This window comes from Crocodylus porosus, unplaced genomic scaffold, assembly GCF_001723895.1.
Source record: "Crocodylus porosus isolate Cpor-Errol unplaced genomic scaffold, CroPor_comp1, whole genome shotgun sequence".
Classification (NCBI taxonomy): Eukaryota; Metazoa; Chordata; order Crocodylia; family Crocodylidae; genus Crocodylus; species Crocodylus porosus.
Genome location: NW_017728931.1, coordinates 80,343,900 through 80,360,902, shown reverse-complemented (window position 1 = coordinate 80,360,902; position 17,003 = coordinate 80,343,900). Strand labels below are relative to the sequence as shown.

At 42.5% G+C, this 17,003-nt stretch overlaps 1 protein-coding gene across 2 annotated transcripts in view; it reads left to right on the top strand.

Annotated features, from left to right (window-relative positions):
- Positions 1–17,003, top strand: part of RAP1B (RAP1B, member of RAS oncogene family) — a 38,524-nt gene that overhangs the window by 10,249 nt on the left and 11,272 nt on the right. For both annotated transcript variants that reach the window (XM_019543252.1, XM_019543253.1), the window contains 4 exons: positions 1,250–1,306; positions 5,333–5,473; positions 12,571–12,714; positions 15,564–15,679. In XM_019543252.1, coding sequence (XP_019398797.1) covers positions 1,250–1,306; positions 5,333–5,473; positions 12,571–12,714; positions 15,564–15,650 — 429 coding nt within the window. In that variant the 3' untranslated portion in view covers positions 15,651–15,679. The remainder of the gene's footprint in view (positions 1–1,249; positions 1,307–5,332; positions 5,474–12,570; positions 12,715–15,563; positions 15,680–17,003) is intronic.

Below are 17,003 nucleotides of genomic sequence, written 5' to 3'. Positions count from 1 at the left end.
GGTCATCTTAAGACATGTGACATCTTCCAAATCACCTTTCAAACAAGATTAGAACCCCTAGCTGTTTTATGAGATATGTAAAACTCAGGTGGGTTCAGGGAACAAAATCGTATTGTTTTTTGTTTTAATGAGGTTTTTCAGCAAGGTATTTATAATGACAAATCCATCTGTCTCGCTTGGTGTGGGTCTTGACTGACTAAGGAAATTCCTTAATTTTCTTGTTCTCTGAATTGACCTGATTCTTGAATTGACAGTAGAGGGAGAAAACTGGTATTGAGTGATAGCATTTTTAGCCATCTTCATGGCTTGTATGTTAGAAAACATTTTGGCATCTTAACTTGATACAACTTTCATCAAATATTTTCAACCTATGATTTGCTTTATTTATAAAATTTGTTCTTTAAAACTTTAATTCAGTGATTACATATCTGATTTATTTAGGCATACTGTTGGGTTGAAATTTTAAGCTTGAAATTCATTTCCCAAAGATACCTTTATAAAGGAAACTAATTCTACTTAACAGCTTCCCTGTACAGGTAGTTTGAAGTGAATATTTCTTGCTGATGGGATTTAATTTTTGTCAGAATCAGAAGAATGTAAAAGGAGCAAAGGACATGAAAACGTAATATTCATTGTCCTTCTACAATCTTGGGCTCGCTTCTGAATAAATTTGTGCTGCTTATACACATGCAAAAAATTCTGCTATAGGTATGAATTTGCAGAGCACCTCAGTTGGCAAACCAACAGATGAAATGAACTGATATGGCTAGGAAAAACACAGATTAGGTTATCAGTCTGCTTATAAGCTTGTATATATGTTATCTTTTCTTCTATCCCCTTGTTGATCTAAATTGCTCTTCTAATGATTGCAGGGATGCTACTCTGGCTCTAGCTTTTGAATATTTTTTCCCCTAAAATATTGAGTATATGTGTTCACAGTGAGCACATGAAACAAGTAGAAATTAGCTGTTTTATTGCTAGTTACTATGTTTAAAAATAATGGCTCCTTTTTAGTATGTGGGTAAGTTTTTGAAAGCATCAAAGTATCGCTTTCAAAAATGAATCGAGTGTCAGTCATTCTTGAAAATATTGCCTGCTTCTGGTGTGTGAACTTAAAAACTCAAGATTTTTTCCCCGTTACTTTAACTTGTGCATAATACGCTTGATTTTATAAAATAAGTTTCCTATTTGATTGTACTTGTTTTGAGAAGAAAAATATTTTAACATGGTCTCTCTCTTCCATTGGCAGCAAGTTGAAGTAGATGCACAACAGTGTATGCTTGAAATCTTAGATACTGCAGGAACGGTATGTAAAACCAGCTATCCTAAGTACATATTCACAAGACTTAAGGCAATTTAAAGCTGAATTATTGCAGGAAAGGGAATGACAAAAATGGTTATACTGATCACACTTATCCCCTGAAGACAGCTGTTCACCAGACCAGCCTTTTAAGCAGAATTGGAACTGCAGAAAATGAATTGTAGTTGCTTATGATTCATTCTGTCTTATTAGGAAAACATAAAATTAAGCATGGTGATCAGCGTAGGCCTTCTGCCAGCATTTTGTAAAGGATAATTCACCTGTGCATGAGTCTTAAATTTAACCCAAAGGTGGTAGTTTGGAGTAGTCACAGTATTACTGTTAGAGATTCCACATTGTGTCTTTTCCTTTATTTTAAGGTATGGGATGGTCTCTAACACTTAGTGTTGCTTCCTGTTTATTTAGGCAATGTTGGACATAAAGCCTATGCATTACTTGAATACCATTTATGCTGACAGGCTAGACACGGGTGAATTTTGCCTTTATGGCCTGATCAACATTTAGTGAAGGGGGCGGGGGTGTTTGGGGGAAGGGTGTATACAGTAACAGTATTTGGTTGTTACAAACCCGATTAAACCACCAAAACATCAGGTATCCTCACCTTTTTTTTGTGTTTTGTTCTGATATGCTATGCGTGGTCTCACTGGAAAGCCCATGTGTCCATTTATGTTGCTTTTATTGCTCTATAGATTATACTGTCTATATATGTCTTTTTTATAATTTGGGGCATAGTTTAGCCAAGGGACTGAAGCGTGCATAGTTAAACAATTGCCACTACCAGACACAGGCAGGAGACATTATTGGGTTGGACACACAAGGCATTGTCGGCCTGTACTGGGGAAAAACAACTGGACAATAGCAAAGGCATTTGAGAGAAATGGAGCACCTATGGCTAATAGGCCAAGTGCGTTGGGGAGACAGTGGTAGTGTAAGAGTGATCCTGTAGTTGTGATGGTCCAGAAATTATTCGAGAGACAAGGATTTCTTAGGATGTTATCTTTTATTGGGTGAATTATGTCATTGGGATCATAGAATCATAGACATAGGGTCAGAAGGGACCTTGTAGATCTTCAAGTCCAACCCCCTGCCTGGGCAGGAGTAAAACTGGGCTCAAATTACTCCAGCCAGGTAGGCATCAAGCCTCCTCCTAAAGACCCCCAGGGTAGGAGCCAGCACCACTTCCCTTGGAAGTTGGTTCTAGATCCTAGCCGCCTTAGCTGTGAAGTAGTTCTTAACGGATGTCTAATCCAAACCTACTCTCCAACAACTTATGATTGTTATTCCTTGTTATGCCAGGGGGCACTAGGGGAAACAAGGTCTTTCCCAAACCCTTCTTGTCGTCCCCCCAGTTTACAGATGGCCACCAGGTCCCCCCTCAGCCTTCTCTTGTGAAGGCTGAACAGGTTCAGGTCCCACAGTCTCTCATTGTAAGGTCTGCCCTGCTGTCCCTGGATTATTTGGGTGGCCCTCCTCTGGACCCTCTCAATGTTGTCCACATCCCTCCTGAAGTGGGGCGCACAGAATTGGACACAGTACTCCAGCTGAAGCCTGACCAGTGTTGCATAGAGGGGGAGGATCACCTCCTTGTCCCTGGGATAGAGTTAGACAAACTTTCGAATACAAGACATCCTTCCTTAGGTCTGATCAGAACCAGGACAACAAATCTCTGGGGAATTCTGTGACTCATTAGCAGTTAAAATAATAGTGATGAGGGGATGCTGACTCAAGGTTTTTAGAGATTAGTTAGGATAGAATTGGGGTCTTTGGATGATCCCAGGCTAAGGAGAGTCCAGGGTCCCCAGCAGCCAGGGCTGGCAGAATTGGCAAGAAGCCTTATTTTTCTGGACATACTGACAGGGCTTTCACAAAGGCTAGGGTATAGCCAGATGAGTGTAAGTAACTTTACTTGTCTTGCTTTTCTGTTTCCAAACTTATGGTCAGCTTTTCTTGTAAAATTCTCTTCTCCTGTATTAATAAATCATTTTGTTGCTTTGTCTCCTTTTATTGCTTGCCTGCAGAGAGAGTGATTTCTGGGCAAGTGGTATTCCAGGCTAGACCTTTCTCTGGAAAGGGAAACCTAAAATTTCTTTCATGACCCAACATGTGGGCCAGCTAGAACTGCCAGAGATTCCCAGTTATAAGGGCAGTGGAACTGTGGGGATAAGGAGTTATCCCAAGGCAAACCACAGCCTTTTCCTTGGGATAAGCAGTTGTACAGTAACAAGAAACTGGGAGCTCTGGGGTTGTGCTCCAGTATCACTTCCACGGGATAAATAAGCGTTTCACTTAAAATGGTGCAGAACTATGTAAAGACAGAGTGGCATTTTAATCAAAACAGCTAATATTTTTATCCAACTTTGAATGCCAGAAGCATTAGTAATAGAACAACAGCAGCATGCAGAGGCATTGCATAGTATTGGCTGCCTTTTGCTATAATTTATTACTTTAAAGTTTAATTTCCCTTAATTTTAGACACTCCTTCTGGTCATACCAAGTTTTAATTTTTTAGTTGAATCTAATTTAAGTCTTTGCCAGTCTCATCTCTCTCTTTTTTTTTTTTAATAGTACTTTTATCCTCATTTATAATTAAATAACAAAGAGCCATTTGGAAGGGATTTGTGCTTCTCAAAAGGTGCAGAATCTCTTCAGACTGCTCAGGATCGAGCATTCAAATGTACAGTTGTGTCTATCTTCAGTTATTACAGTAGAACAAAATAGTGTTGGACCCTTGAAATGAGACCCTATGTGAAATGTGAAGCTTGTATATTTGTAAATATCACTGTAATGAGTTTGTGTGCCATCTAGCATCTGATATATTTCACTTAATTCAGGAGCACTTATTTCATTTTCAACCACCTAGCATTTAAAAATAGTGGTATTAAAGCTGTGAAGGAGTAGTTGAACTTTGAAATAAAGGCGTGGATGGGAAATACCAGTTCATTGAGTTGGTCTCCTATAGTCTCAAGCAGCCACATAATAAACAGAGCAGTGAGATGTGGATCAGTCTTCTGTTAGAATTTCAAGGAGGGTTTTTTGATTTGTTGTTTTTTGGGGTTTTTTTGTTAAACTACTTTTAAGAATCAATTTAATCAGTTTGTAGAAAGGATTGTGTTTTGCCTACCTACAGTGTTAGAGAGTTGGATTTAACAATGTGGGAGATTCTTTCCAGTCTTGTATCTGGTGTTCCAATACAAATGTCATGGACTGAGGCCAAACAAATGAGTGGTTGATGAAACTTAATTTGAATTTAGTTTCTTCTTGCTTGTGTTTTTTAAAATGGAAGAATCTGAGAATTCATGTTTCACTATATCCATACAATGGAAGAGCGTCAAATCAGAACCTGACCAGTTTTTAAAAGACCTAGTCTCTTGTACAGTTTTCTCATTTTAGTTGAATGTGACCCCACACACTGTTCTGTTCTATTCCAAGGTTCAGTCAGGTACAGCAAAAGCAAGTAAATGTCACTGTCTTGAGTTTGTTTGCCCTAGTGTTTAAGTTATAAGAGAGAATGGGTCTTAACTAGTGAGAACTTGACTGTATACTTGTTTTAACCAGGAGCTTTCATTTCAGACAGTGCCTCTTGTGACTGAATAAGTTATTATGAAATTAAAACAGTGCATTATTTTAATAAACTCTTTGCAGTTGTTCCTACTTTTTAACGGAGGCAATAGGATTCTCTGAGGTTAGAATCATTGTAATTTTTCTGTATCATGTCTCCTTTTTTGGACTCACAAAGCTTTTCCAGCCAGATCAAATGACCTGGAGACTATAGTTCTTAGCATTTTCCCAAATAATAGTTTTAGTGCAGATATTTTGTTTATATACACATACTTAAAACCCAATACTATTCATAAAGCACAATGCATGGGTTAAACTTTTTTTAACAAAAGGTTTTAAGATGTAAAAATTGTCATTACTTGCATTAACCTTGTGTGGCTTATCCTTCAGTTGTGTATGATTTCAGTAAGTAAAAAAGCACAAAATCAAATCCAATGTCTCTCCTTATTACAGGAACAGTTTACGGCAATGAGAGACCTCTACATGAAAAATGGACAAGGCTTTGCATTAGTATATTCTATCACAGCACAATCCACATTTAATGATTTACAGGACCTACGAGAACAGATTCTTCGAGTCAAAGACACTGATGATGTGAGTAGCCTAAAAAAACACTGTAGAAAAACTGATATTTTAAAGTCCTCATCCTAATATTTTTAAAAACTGTTCATACTTTAACCAGAAGTATGATTTTATTCATTCCAAGCTTTAATTTGAAAGGCAAATTGACCAGTTTGGTCCGGAAAGTCATTTTAAGATATGTCTAGGTAAACTCTCGTAAGCCAGATTCTACAACCCTTATTTATTAAACCTGATAAAAGTTTTGCCTGAAAAACTGTGATTTGTCCTTCGAATTCAGTTTTGCTTTAACTGATTGATTGATCCAATAAAGACTTTGTGGGATTTTTGTACCACAAAGGTTAAACGTTAAGGTTATTTTTCTAATTGCTTGTTTTGCCATGTCAGCGGATTCCCCCCCCCCCCGCACCCCTTCCTCATGTATCATTTTGGTAATATATATGCAAACTTGCTGCTCTAAGAAGGGTTTTCATAATTGTAGCTGGCCCTGTAAATAGATCGTCTATTAAGACACGAGAAGAGTATAATCCAGCTCCTCCTTCTGTAACTGTAGCCCTGCATAACAAGAGTGGAGTTAAAAACTGTCTTACTAGAGTAAGCCAGTATGACTTGGGTAGAAGCAAAACACTTTATGTAAAATTGAATAGCAGTACAGGAGATCCTCGCCATTCACAGGGGATACATTCTGGAGATCCCTGTAATTGGTGAAATCTGCGAATACTGATTGGGCTCCATGTCAGGCCCCACAGCTGCTTTCTGCTCCCCCACAGCACCTGGAGACCATCTCCTTCCCCCGAGTGCGGCCGCAGCTGCTTCAAGTGCTGCCACGGCTGCCTCTGGCGGTGGCAACAAAAAAATGCTGCTGGGGGAGAAGGTGCTGCTGCCATCTCCCTCCATGTCCCAGGGCTTGCTCTCTGCCTGCCTCCTGGCTCTGCCCTCCCCTGCAAATATTTGAATCCGCAAACCCAGAGTTTGTGAATAGCAAGGGTTTCCTGTATTTCTTTCATAACTTTTTAGCAAATATATTTTGGATGATCCTAGAAAATCAACTGGTTCCAAACTAGGGCAGAGTTAGTCTGTAACAGTGAGAGCTAACTTTTTTTGGCAGGTGTGCTACTTTGATCTGCTTCCCCTGCCTAATCTGCTGCTCGGCTTTCTGCTCTCTGCTGTATCTCCTTGCCTACTCTGTTCCTTTCCTGTGATGCCTGTCATCTTCCTGATTTGTGTCCTACACAGAGACTTCTTGTGCCACTTAGGGCTCACACACTGCAGGTTGGCCACCTGTGGTCTACAAGGTACCACTCTGCCCTGGCTTCTGCTTATATTATAAATGTCAGTGGCAGAACTTGATAGGCTGTGCAAACTTTCCCTTAAGTTCTTAACATCATAGCCCTTATACCAATGTAGTATAGGCCCTATTGTTTCTTCCACAACAAATGGGATGTGTGGAGGCAAAAGCTGAGTTACTAGAAACAGGTGTTCTCAAAAAACTTAATTCTAACACATTCATATAATCTTCTTGATGTTTCCGAATCACTTTGGATTATCTCCGATCTGATAAATGACCTCGTCATCCCTTGGGGCGCTCTAGTGAACAAACATTCCCCCAAATACTGGTGGTCACCCCGATAAACTTATAGGTGGCCCTCAGATCACCCTAAGTGGCACAAAGAGCCTCATAGATCTCAGCCTGTTGTTGTAAGGTCTGTTTTCCTGACCTCTAATCATGCACGTGGCTCTTCTCCAGATTCTCTCAAGCTTATCCACATCCTTTTTGAATTGTGGAGCTCAAATCTGGACACAGTACTCCAGCTACGGCCTCACCAAGGCAGAGTACAAGGGGAGAAGGACGTCCCGGGATTTGCTTGAGAAGCATCTATGGATGCAAGCCAGCATTTTGGTCGCTTTACTAGCTGCAGCATCGCATTACAGGCTCATGTTCATCTTGTGGTCAATCATGACCCCCAAGTCTCTTTCTTCCATAGTACTAGCCAGCGTAGCACTGCTGAGCCTGTAAGGATGCTTCAGGTTTTTCTTCCCAAGGTGTGGAGAACCTTGCATTTTTCAGTGTTAAACACCATCAGGTTCTCGTCCACCCATTTGCAGAACCTGTCCAGGTTTGCCTGGATCACCCTCCTGTCTTTTGGTGTGGATGCTTTGCCCCAAAGTTTGGTGTCATCCAAACTTGGCCAGTCTGCTTCTGACTCCAGTGTCCACATCATTAACAAAGATGTTGAACAATATAAGTCCAAGGACGGAGCCTTGGGGACCCCACTGGTTACAGGGCACCACAATGATTGACTTCCATCAATTACCACCCTCTGGGTCCAACCACAGAGCCAATTCCCCAGCCAGCAGATCATGGTGGACCCAAGGCCACAATTGGCCAGGTTTCACCAAGAGGTGATCATGGGATACCAGCTCAAAGGCTTTTTTGAAGTCAAGATACATGACATCAATCTCTTCTCCCTTGTCAGGTGATAGGTCACCTGGTTGTAGAAGGAAATGAGATTGGTCAAACAAGACCTACCCGCAACAAACCTGTGCTGGCTATCCCTCAAGATGTTGGCATTGGCCAGTCCATTAAGGATGGCCTTTTTAATAAACTTTTCTAAGATCTTCCCTGGGTTAGAAGTCAGGCTGATGGGCCTATAGTTAGCTGGATCCACTTTTTCCTCCTTTTCTTGAAGATCGGCACCACATTGGCCTTCTTCCAGTCTTCCTTGCTATTGGCCCTTGCTATTCACTTCACCAGAGCTCCAGGAGTTCTCAAAGTTCTGTGCCAGGGGCTGGGCTATGATGCTCGCCAGCTCCTTGAGTACCCTGGGGTGTAGATTGTCAGGGCTGGCTGACTTGAAAGTATCCAGCCTCTCAAGGCTTCATGAGGTCAGCATTGATGGAAGGCAGGGGATCTCCCTCACCCTGACCTCCCTGTCCCGTAGTGGGCGTGGGTGTCCCATGGGACTGATGAAAGACCAATGCAAAATACCTGTTTAATAGGTTGTTTTTTTTCCTGGGCGTCAGCTGTCCCATCTGGTGGAGCAGGGGTCCAGTGTTGCGGTTGCTTTTCCTCCGGCTCCCCACATATGTGAAAAAGGACTTTTTGTTGTCCTTGATGCCTGAAGCTAGTTGGAGTTCAGTTGCAGCCTTGGCTTTCCTAGTTTGCTCCCTGCAGGACCTGGACCAGTGCAGAATATTCCTCCTTGGAGGTGAATCCCATCCTCCATCCTTTGTAGGCCTTTCTTTTTAGCCTCAGGAGGTCTGCTAGATCCCTGGAGAGCCATGGGGGCTGCTTTGCCCTCTTGCTGCCTTTCCTCCGAGATAGAATAGCATTAGCTTTTTCACTGAGGATTGCTCCCTTGAGGAGCAACTGCTCTTCCTGAACTCCCTTCCATCTGGGGTTGTGGTCCCCTAGGGCCTCACTGACAAGCCTCCTGAGCTTGTCAAAGTCTGCTTTCCTGAAGTCAAGGACTTTAGTGTTGCTGACTAACTTGCCAGCTTTACGGCGATGGTGAAGATGATCAGCTCATGGTTGTTGTCTCCCAGCTTCCCATCGATCACTAGGTTGCTGATTTAGGTCATCCCCTACTTGAGTACCTGGTAGTGCAGGGGTGGGAAAAATGTGGCTCGTGGGCCAGATGTGGCCTGCCACGCCATTCTATCCAGCCTGTGGGGCTCCTAAAAATTTTAGAGAATTCATATTTATCTGCCCCTAGTTGCCTGTCATGTGGCCTTTGGCTTGCCAAAACTCAGTGAGTGGCCCTCTGCCCGAAATAATTGCCTACTCCTGTGTAGCGACTGAATCTTTTTTTTGCAGTATTTTACTAATAAATACAATTAGGAAAGATATTTTTGGGAAGATGGAGGAATACAAAGTTAATATTTCCTGGCAAGGCGAGAAGAATTTGGCAAAGGACCTTCAGTAAACTATATCCATTGGGTTTTTTGACCACAAGTCATCTGTTAAGTCCTAAACTTAAACTCCCATAGCCACTTATTTGCTACCAAAGGATTATATGAAATCTTTTTATGCTTTGTTTACCTCCTCATTTTCTGTTGGATTCTTTGCTTTCTTTTGCTGGGGGTGGGATAGGCCCATTTTTAAACTGGCTGCAGTTTTAACTGTTAAGGCTAGCTGGAGATTGGTGGTGGTTTTACTTCATGTACCTGTGCTGCTGCCCATGCCTGCTTCTTTCTTGCCCCTTTTCCTCCAGTGTAAAAACCCCAGAAAAGCTAATGAGAAGAGACTTTAGTGAAGATGACTTGCACCACTGTGTGTGTTATATCTGTGTTCTTTATTTACTTTTAGTTGCTGTTCTCTTTTCTGTGTTGGCTTGTTGGGGAAAATTTTATATCAGAACAGTGTTTAGCTTTTTTATAAAATGCATGTGTGGGGCGTCACTAAGCTTGTCACAGCCCCTAGTTTGTACAGGGTTTAACCATGCTCTTTACTTATATAAGTAGTAAAGGAAAAGGCTCTCTTCTTTTCACTCACCCTTAGCTTAATGTGTTAAATACATATTTCAGGTCTCTGCTGCTACCTCCCCTTCTGTTCAGTTGCTGAACTTTAAGGGCATTTAGATTAATAAGTAGGGTCTATTTTCAAGTTGTAGATAGGCTTAAAATCTTATTTTTGCAATATTCTCTGGCAAAAGTAGATTTTTCTTAAGTGCTTAAAGTGGGCTGCAGCATAGAACAGGAACTCCTTTCTCTTTGTTTTCTTGCTTAAAATACTTCAGAAGCAACTGGGCTGCTTAACTTCTAGAGCATCACAGTAGCAAATCTTGATACTCTTTTTCTTTCTCTTTTATTATCTTTATTCTTTTTGAGGAGTAATTGTGTGCAGATCATGCATGCAGATATGCTAAAATTTCCTTCCTCCTTGACATGGGAGAAACCTGTGGGTAAAATTCTACCTAAATCACATTAACATCTACAGGAATTCTGTAGCTAGAGGGCCATATATGTCTGGTAGTGCTCAGTTTATATGCTTGGTATCCAGTTCACTTCAACTCATCTTTCTCTTGCTGCTTGGGGTCTTTTTGGATGCTAATAAAGATTGGGAGGAAGGAACAAACATCTCTTCCCTTCCTGCATGATACAGCAGGCTATTTTGGTGCTCTGCTAGCGATGCTGGCTTGTGAATTATCATTTTGGGAGTAGGGAGAAGGCATTTGGATTTTTTTCTTTGAAGTTGATTACTCCAAATAGCAGCCACTGTTTTTACATTGTTCCCCTGAAAAAGCTATGCTGCTGCAACTAATGCCTTGGTGGTAACTGGGTAAGGGGATGAACAAGTATACATGTGAGACAGAAACTTAAGTATACATTTAGATGTATTCTTCTACTTGTTTTATTGGTAACTGTGAATTTAGGAAACACATTACCAAACCCCACCCCCTCAATAATTAGATTCTGTATATGGAAAATATATTATAGACTTAATGTTTTCCAGGTATAGCATCTAATCATTGTTGGTTTTATCTTGAATTTGTCCACCTCCCACTGCTACAGCAAGAATAATTTTAAACTGGGGGGGAATGGCCCTTCCAATTTCTTCCCCTTCTAACTGTCAGACCATGCTCTCCCTGCCCATATGGAAATGAGGAAAGATATGACCGTCCCCCTTTACCCTCCTGCCCCCAGAGGATTCATGTGCTAATTACCACCCCCTCAAAGACTGGAACCATGTGTTCTTGTCACATGTCCTGGGATCCTCCAAAAATGTATATGCAGATAAGGCACAGGGCAGCCAGGTCAGGCTTTGCCTCACAAAGGGAAGGGTCACACTAATTATATGCAACAGACAGAGAGATTCTGAGTTGTTTGGACTTGTTTGGTGATGCTTGCCAGTGTTTAAGGCTGGTGAAGAAGCAGGACACATGAGAAATGGGAAAGAAACCAGTTTTAACTTCCTCTTCACTCCCATAGCCTATGTGTGGTGGTTCACCATGACTTGTAAAAGAGTTGGCCCTTACGGGCACTGACTACAATAGGCACTATCGTATTTTTTATTTAGAAGGGCTGCAGTCTCCTATCTTTCCCATCAGCATCTCTACCTTTTTGGCTAAGAACAACAATAGCATGTTTGGTACCAAGGGGAGGGTATCAGGGCTGGCTCTGGCATTCCTGGTGGCAACCTAGTATTGTAGTACCTCCAGAAATGGTACCAGTTCCCTGTGGAGAAAACACCCACCCTTTTATTTTATTTTATTGTTTTGCTTTTTTTAAGGCACACATGCACAGTTCCCATCAGTATGGTTGCCTAATGTGGCCTATGTGTCTTAGCCATGCTCAGTGTTGGCTGTATTTAATTAACTTCATAGTTGGTTTCTTACTGAGCACGTGCAGCTTTTGGCAACAGTTTAACAATAGACAGTATATTTAATGAGGCTTTGTATGTGAATGTAAGACGAGTAGCTTTTCCCACATGCTGGTTGGGTTCGGTCAGGGGAGGGGAAGGCACTTTTGTCTTGTATTTGAGTAAATATGGTCACTTGGTTCAAGAAAGTTGATGATATCTCTTAAATTTGTTGGGTGGTAAAAGGCTGTAGATGTGTTTAATTGATGAACAAACCTTTAATTGGCTGTGTTTATGTTGTGTATGTACAAACCTAAGAAGATTGAGGATTTCAGGATTAAACCATAATGAAACTTAATTTTGTGATGGAGGATTGTGCTGTCTTGTCGCTGTCGGTGTAATACCCACTATGGCTGGTTCAGGGCACAGGTTACACACAGTGCCCAATCCAGCCAGTCCAGGACCCTCAGCACTCACCCCAGAGTGTATGTCATGTACAATGTGCATCCTGATCTGTTGCTATATGCAGTGCAGTCCTGGGCTGGCTGGAGCAAGCATTATGGGTGCTGGATCCAGTGTGCAGGGAGGGAGGGGAGCTGTATGGTCTTGATCGGACATTTGAGGCCAGCCTTGCATCTGGACTGTGGACTGGTCCTGCACCACGCATGTGGCCCACAGGACCACATGAATTTTGACACCCCTGATATAAAGAAATGAGTTTTTCATGTAGGCTGGTGTTGTCCCCTGTTTATGACTATATTCTATTTCTGGTTTTAAAGTTTATGTATAACTTAATATCTGTCCTGATTAGGTGCCTATGATTCTGGTTGGCAACAAGTGTGACTTGGAAGATGAAAGAGTTGTGGGAAAGGAACAAGGTCAGAACCTAGCAAGGCAATGGAATAATTGCGCATTCTTAGAGTCATCTGCAAAATCAAAGATAAATGTTAATGAGGTAAGATTTCAGACCTAATAAAGAAATAAATTGATGTTCTGCTTTGCTGCTTAATATTACCTAGGGACCAGATTTTGGTTTCTCCTAACGGTACCCCTTGAGTTCGGCTGGCACAACTTTCCCGTAACAATGCAAGAAATTTTACATTGTCAGATATGTGTAGTAACAGATAGTAGGGCTGTACAAAGCTTTGGTAGCTGATTTGATTCAGAGGAGATTCGGCCTGATTTGGGGACTGAATCTTCAAATCTGAATCGAATTTGGAGACCAAGTAAAAGCTCTGAATCAATTCGAAGCATCCGAACTGATTAGGAAAAAGATTTGACTGATTTGGTAAGTCTGTTTGGGTTGACAGAGGGGGCAAGGGACGTGGGGGAGGGATTGGGGCTGGGACAAGCTGCCCAGTTGGGGTGCATTACTCAGGATGGGAGGTGCAGGATGCAGGCACGGTAGCACTGGGAGCAGGGGCTCTGCCCTGCTGCTGCTTGCTCAGCTGGGGCGGGGGGGTAGAGTGGGGGGACAAGATGCGGGCACGGCTCGCCCCAGGCAGAAGGGGGCAAGTGGCAGCAGGGCAGAGCCTCTGCTTGCATCATTGCTGCTCCCACATTCCACACACCCCGTCCATGCCAGCTGGCAGGCGGCAGCAAGGCAGAGCCCCTTCTCCCAGCACTGATGCGGGTGTGGCAGCACTGGGAGCAGGGGCTATGCCCTGCTGCTGCCCGAAGCAAGTTGCACCTGCATTGCAGCCCCCACCTCCTCACACCAACTGGGCAAGTGGCAGCAAGGCATAACTCCTTTGGCTCCCCCTGCTGTGGCAGAGACGGGCAGCTGTGGGAGATGCAGGAGAAGCCTCCATGGCTGCCCTGCCCAGCCCCAGTCTAGTCCTGGCACTTGGGGGGGGGGGGAGGAAAAAAAAAGCCCCATACCCACCAGCTGAAGGAGCAGCAATTAGGGCCTCTGGACACTTGTGGCAGAGCGCCCCCCCGCCCCCCCAAATACAATGCAGGGCAGTGGGGATTGCCCCTGTCCCCCTGCTTGGCACCCACGTAACAGCTGCCCCGTGGCGTGGGTACAGCACAGCTCAGCAGGACACCGTGCACTGCCTGAGAGTTGGGGCCACTAGGGCTGAGCGCTGCCACATGGAGCCACCCCAGCTCCCAGACAGCATGCAGCATCTTGCCGAGCTGTGCTCCACCCATGCCAGGGGGCAGCTGCCATGTGGGTGCCAAGTGGGGTGAGAGGGGCAATCCCCACTGCCCTGTACTGGTGGGGGGGCTCTGCCATGAGTGTCCAGAGGTCCCAATCGCCACTCCCCGGCTAATCCAAATTGCTGAATCTTCCAAAGCCAATTCAGCCGAATCGATTCAGGACAGCATTCTGAATCTCCGAATTCAATCACTGTCCTCCAAATTGGCCGAATCCAAATCAAATACTTCCCTGTTAGCACAGGCTTAACAGATAGGTCTCGTTATAACTTAAAGCTAGCTTCGTTACCATAAACACATGGTTTTGGAGTATTAATCCCTTATTTCTGCTTGCTTAATGCATTCTGTGTGGTGTGTAAGGACTGTGTTAATATACTGTATTGAAAACGTTGGAAAGAATGTATGTTTATTGCCTTTTCTCAAAAGGGTTTTTGCTGTGTGACTGTAACTGAAGTGTTGGTTAACTTGGAGTCCTGTATTGAGTATGGTTAATGTTAGCCAGTTATTCCACAGGAAATGCCCCTCCACAATGTAGCTATCAGTTTGGTTAATATAAATGACTTGAGGCATATCTGGTTTTAAAAGTATGTATCAGTAAATGCAAGCATTTGACTCACTGGATTTTTTGGAGACTATTCATCTGTATATTAACAAATTGAGAATTCCATTATGTAAACTGTTAAAGCAGTATAGTTAATGGCTTATAGAACTTCTATTCGTGTATTTAAAAGACTCCTTTTGTAGAAGTAGCATATGCTAATATGGAAAATGACTAAAACTACTAGTGTTTCTGCAGCCAATGCATTTCCTTGTTTTAGAATATTCAGAGATTGAAAGGAGACATGATGGGAGGGAATGTTAATTGAAGCAAAAGCTATTTAATTGTAGTATTTGAAGCTTATTGAGTTGCTCTTTAATTAGAGATCTTGGAAAATCCTCATCCTTTTACAGTTCATGTAGAGGAGTTAAGGCAGAGTGTGGTAACCTTAAGTGTTTTTGCTGTGGGCTGTTACTGTTGTCATGTACTGCTGAAGGTGCTAACAAATTGATGTTTAATTTTTTGTACAAAATCAATATATTATAGTACTGAGATATCAAAAGTAACTTATAAAAAAAAACAAAACAAAACAAAACATCCTGGTCCAGTGCGACTCAGAAGTTTTGATAAACAGTATCCAGTGTGTAACCTTAACCATTTTCAGGTGTATGTAAAATGGTAAAACATACAAAACAAATAGACTAGAACTTTCTTCAAGGGAAAAGGCTCGTTTTAGGTGTAATTCTACAAAAGTATAAACATGCTTTTGGCTCTGTCTAGTGTATGTGGCTGTCTTGGTATGAGCACCCGATTACAAATTGTACATGCTCTATCATGGTATTCCAAGTGTTGATACGGAAAACTTCTCATCGGTGTCTGCTGTGGATGCCAAATATAGTGTTATGTATACACCTCATTTTTAGACTGGAAGAACCTTGGCATCATTCAGTATATCTGACTCAGAAAGCAAGTAGGTACTAGTGGCATACATAATTAGTTTAATGTTTTCTGATACTAAATTAAATGTTTCTGTGGGGTAAATGCATGAGGCACATACAGGTTATTTTTCTCCCTTTCAGCAGCTCTCTTTTTGTGTGTGTTCTTAGATCTTTTATGACCTTGTGCGGCAAATTAACAGAAAAACTCCAGTGCCTGGAAAAGCACGCAAAAAGTCATCTTGTCAGCTACTTTAATGCATAGCTGTACTGTAGCTCTGAGCCAGGTAGGTTCTCCTATTTTTAGTTTCCTCACTTTTTTGTTGTTGTTTCTATTGACTTATGGGTACCTTGCTTTAAGTATTCTTTTTTACTTTTAAGTAGTGGTGAACGCAAATTGAGTCGAGCTCTTTGATAAAGGTATTTCAAATGACTGTTTTGACATTGTCATTATAGTGTAAGTACGCCTTTGTAGCTTTTAAGGTGTGGTGTTTGTAGTGATGGACAAAAGTGATTTGACAGACTAAAGGAACAACCTAATATTAAAAAAAGTGTATACCACACTAACTTTGAAGATAGCTACATTTTATGACCTCAGTTAAAAAAAAAAAAATGGGCTCATTTGTATAAAAGGGGCTGATAGAACATATAAATGCCTTGCAAACTGCAATATTCTGCTCAACATAAAATGTCACTTTACTTTTTGTATATAGGTTCATAAGAATATGCATTTAGCTACTTAAAGTCCACAGCACTGTAAGGGATAACTTTAAAATGTATGTTGTCTTGTTTAGAACTTAATCTATAAAGTATGATACAACTTTTATTTGGAAGAAAGCCATGGGGCAGTCCTATATTGCTAAGAAATAGTTTCTAGGGTCAGAAGGGACCTGAATAGATCATCTAGTCCAACCCCCTGCCGTGGCAGGAAATAATACTGGGGTCAAATGACCCCAGCAAGAAGTTCATCCAACCTCCTCTTAAAAACCCCCAGGGTAGGAGCCAGCACCACTTCTCTTGGAAGTTGGTTCCAGGTCCTAGCCGCCCTGACTGTGAAGTAGCGCTTCCTGATATCTAGCCTAAACCTGCCCTCTGCCAGCTTGTGGCCGCTATTCCTGGTCACTCCTGGCAGTGCTCAGGGGAACAGGGACTCCCCCAATGCCTGCTGGTCCCCCCTGACTAGTTTATAATAGTTTCTCTTTTGGAGGCTGAACAGGTTCAGGTCCCGTAGCCTCTCCACATAGGGCCTGCCCTGCTGTCGCCTGGTCATGCAAGTGGCCTTCCTCTGGACCCTCTCGCTGCTATCCACATCCCTCTTGAAGTGCAGCGCCCAGAACTGGACGTGGTATTCCAACTGCGGCCTGACCAGCGCCGCATAGAGGGGGAGGATCACCTCTTTGGACCTGCTCGAGATGCATCTGTGGATGCGTGCCAAGGTGTGGTTGGCCTTCCTAACTCCCTCTCCACACTGCCAGCCCATGTTCACCTTGGAGTCAATGATGACTCCAAGATCCTTTTCCGCCTCTGTGCTGACAAGAGGGGAGTTCCCCAACCTGTAGGTATGGTGCCGGTTGTTCCTCCCGAGGTGCATCACCTTGCACTTGTCTGTGT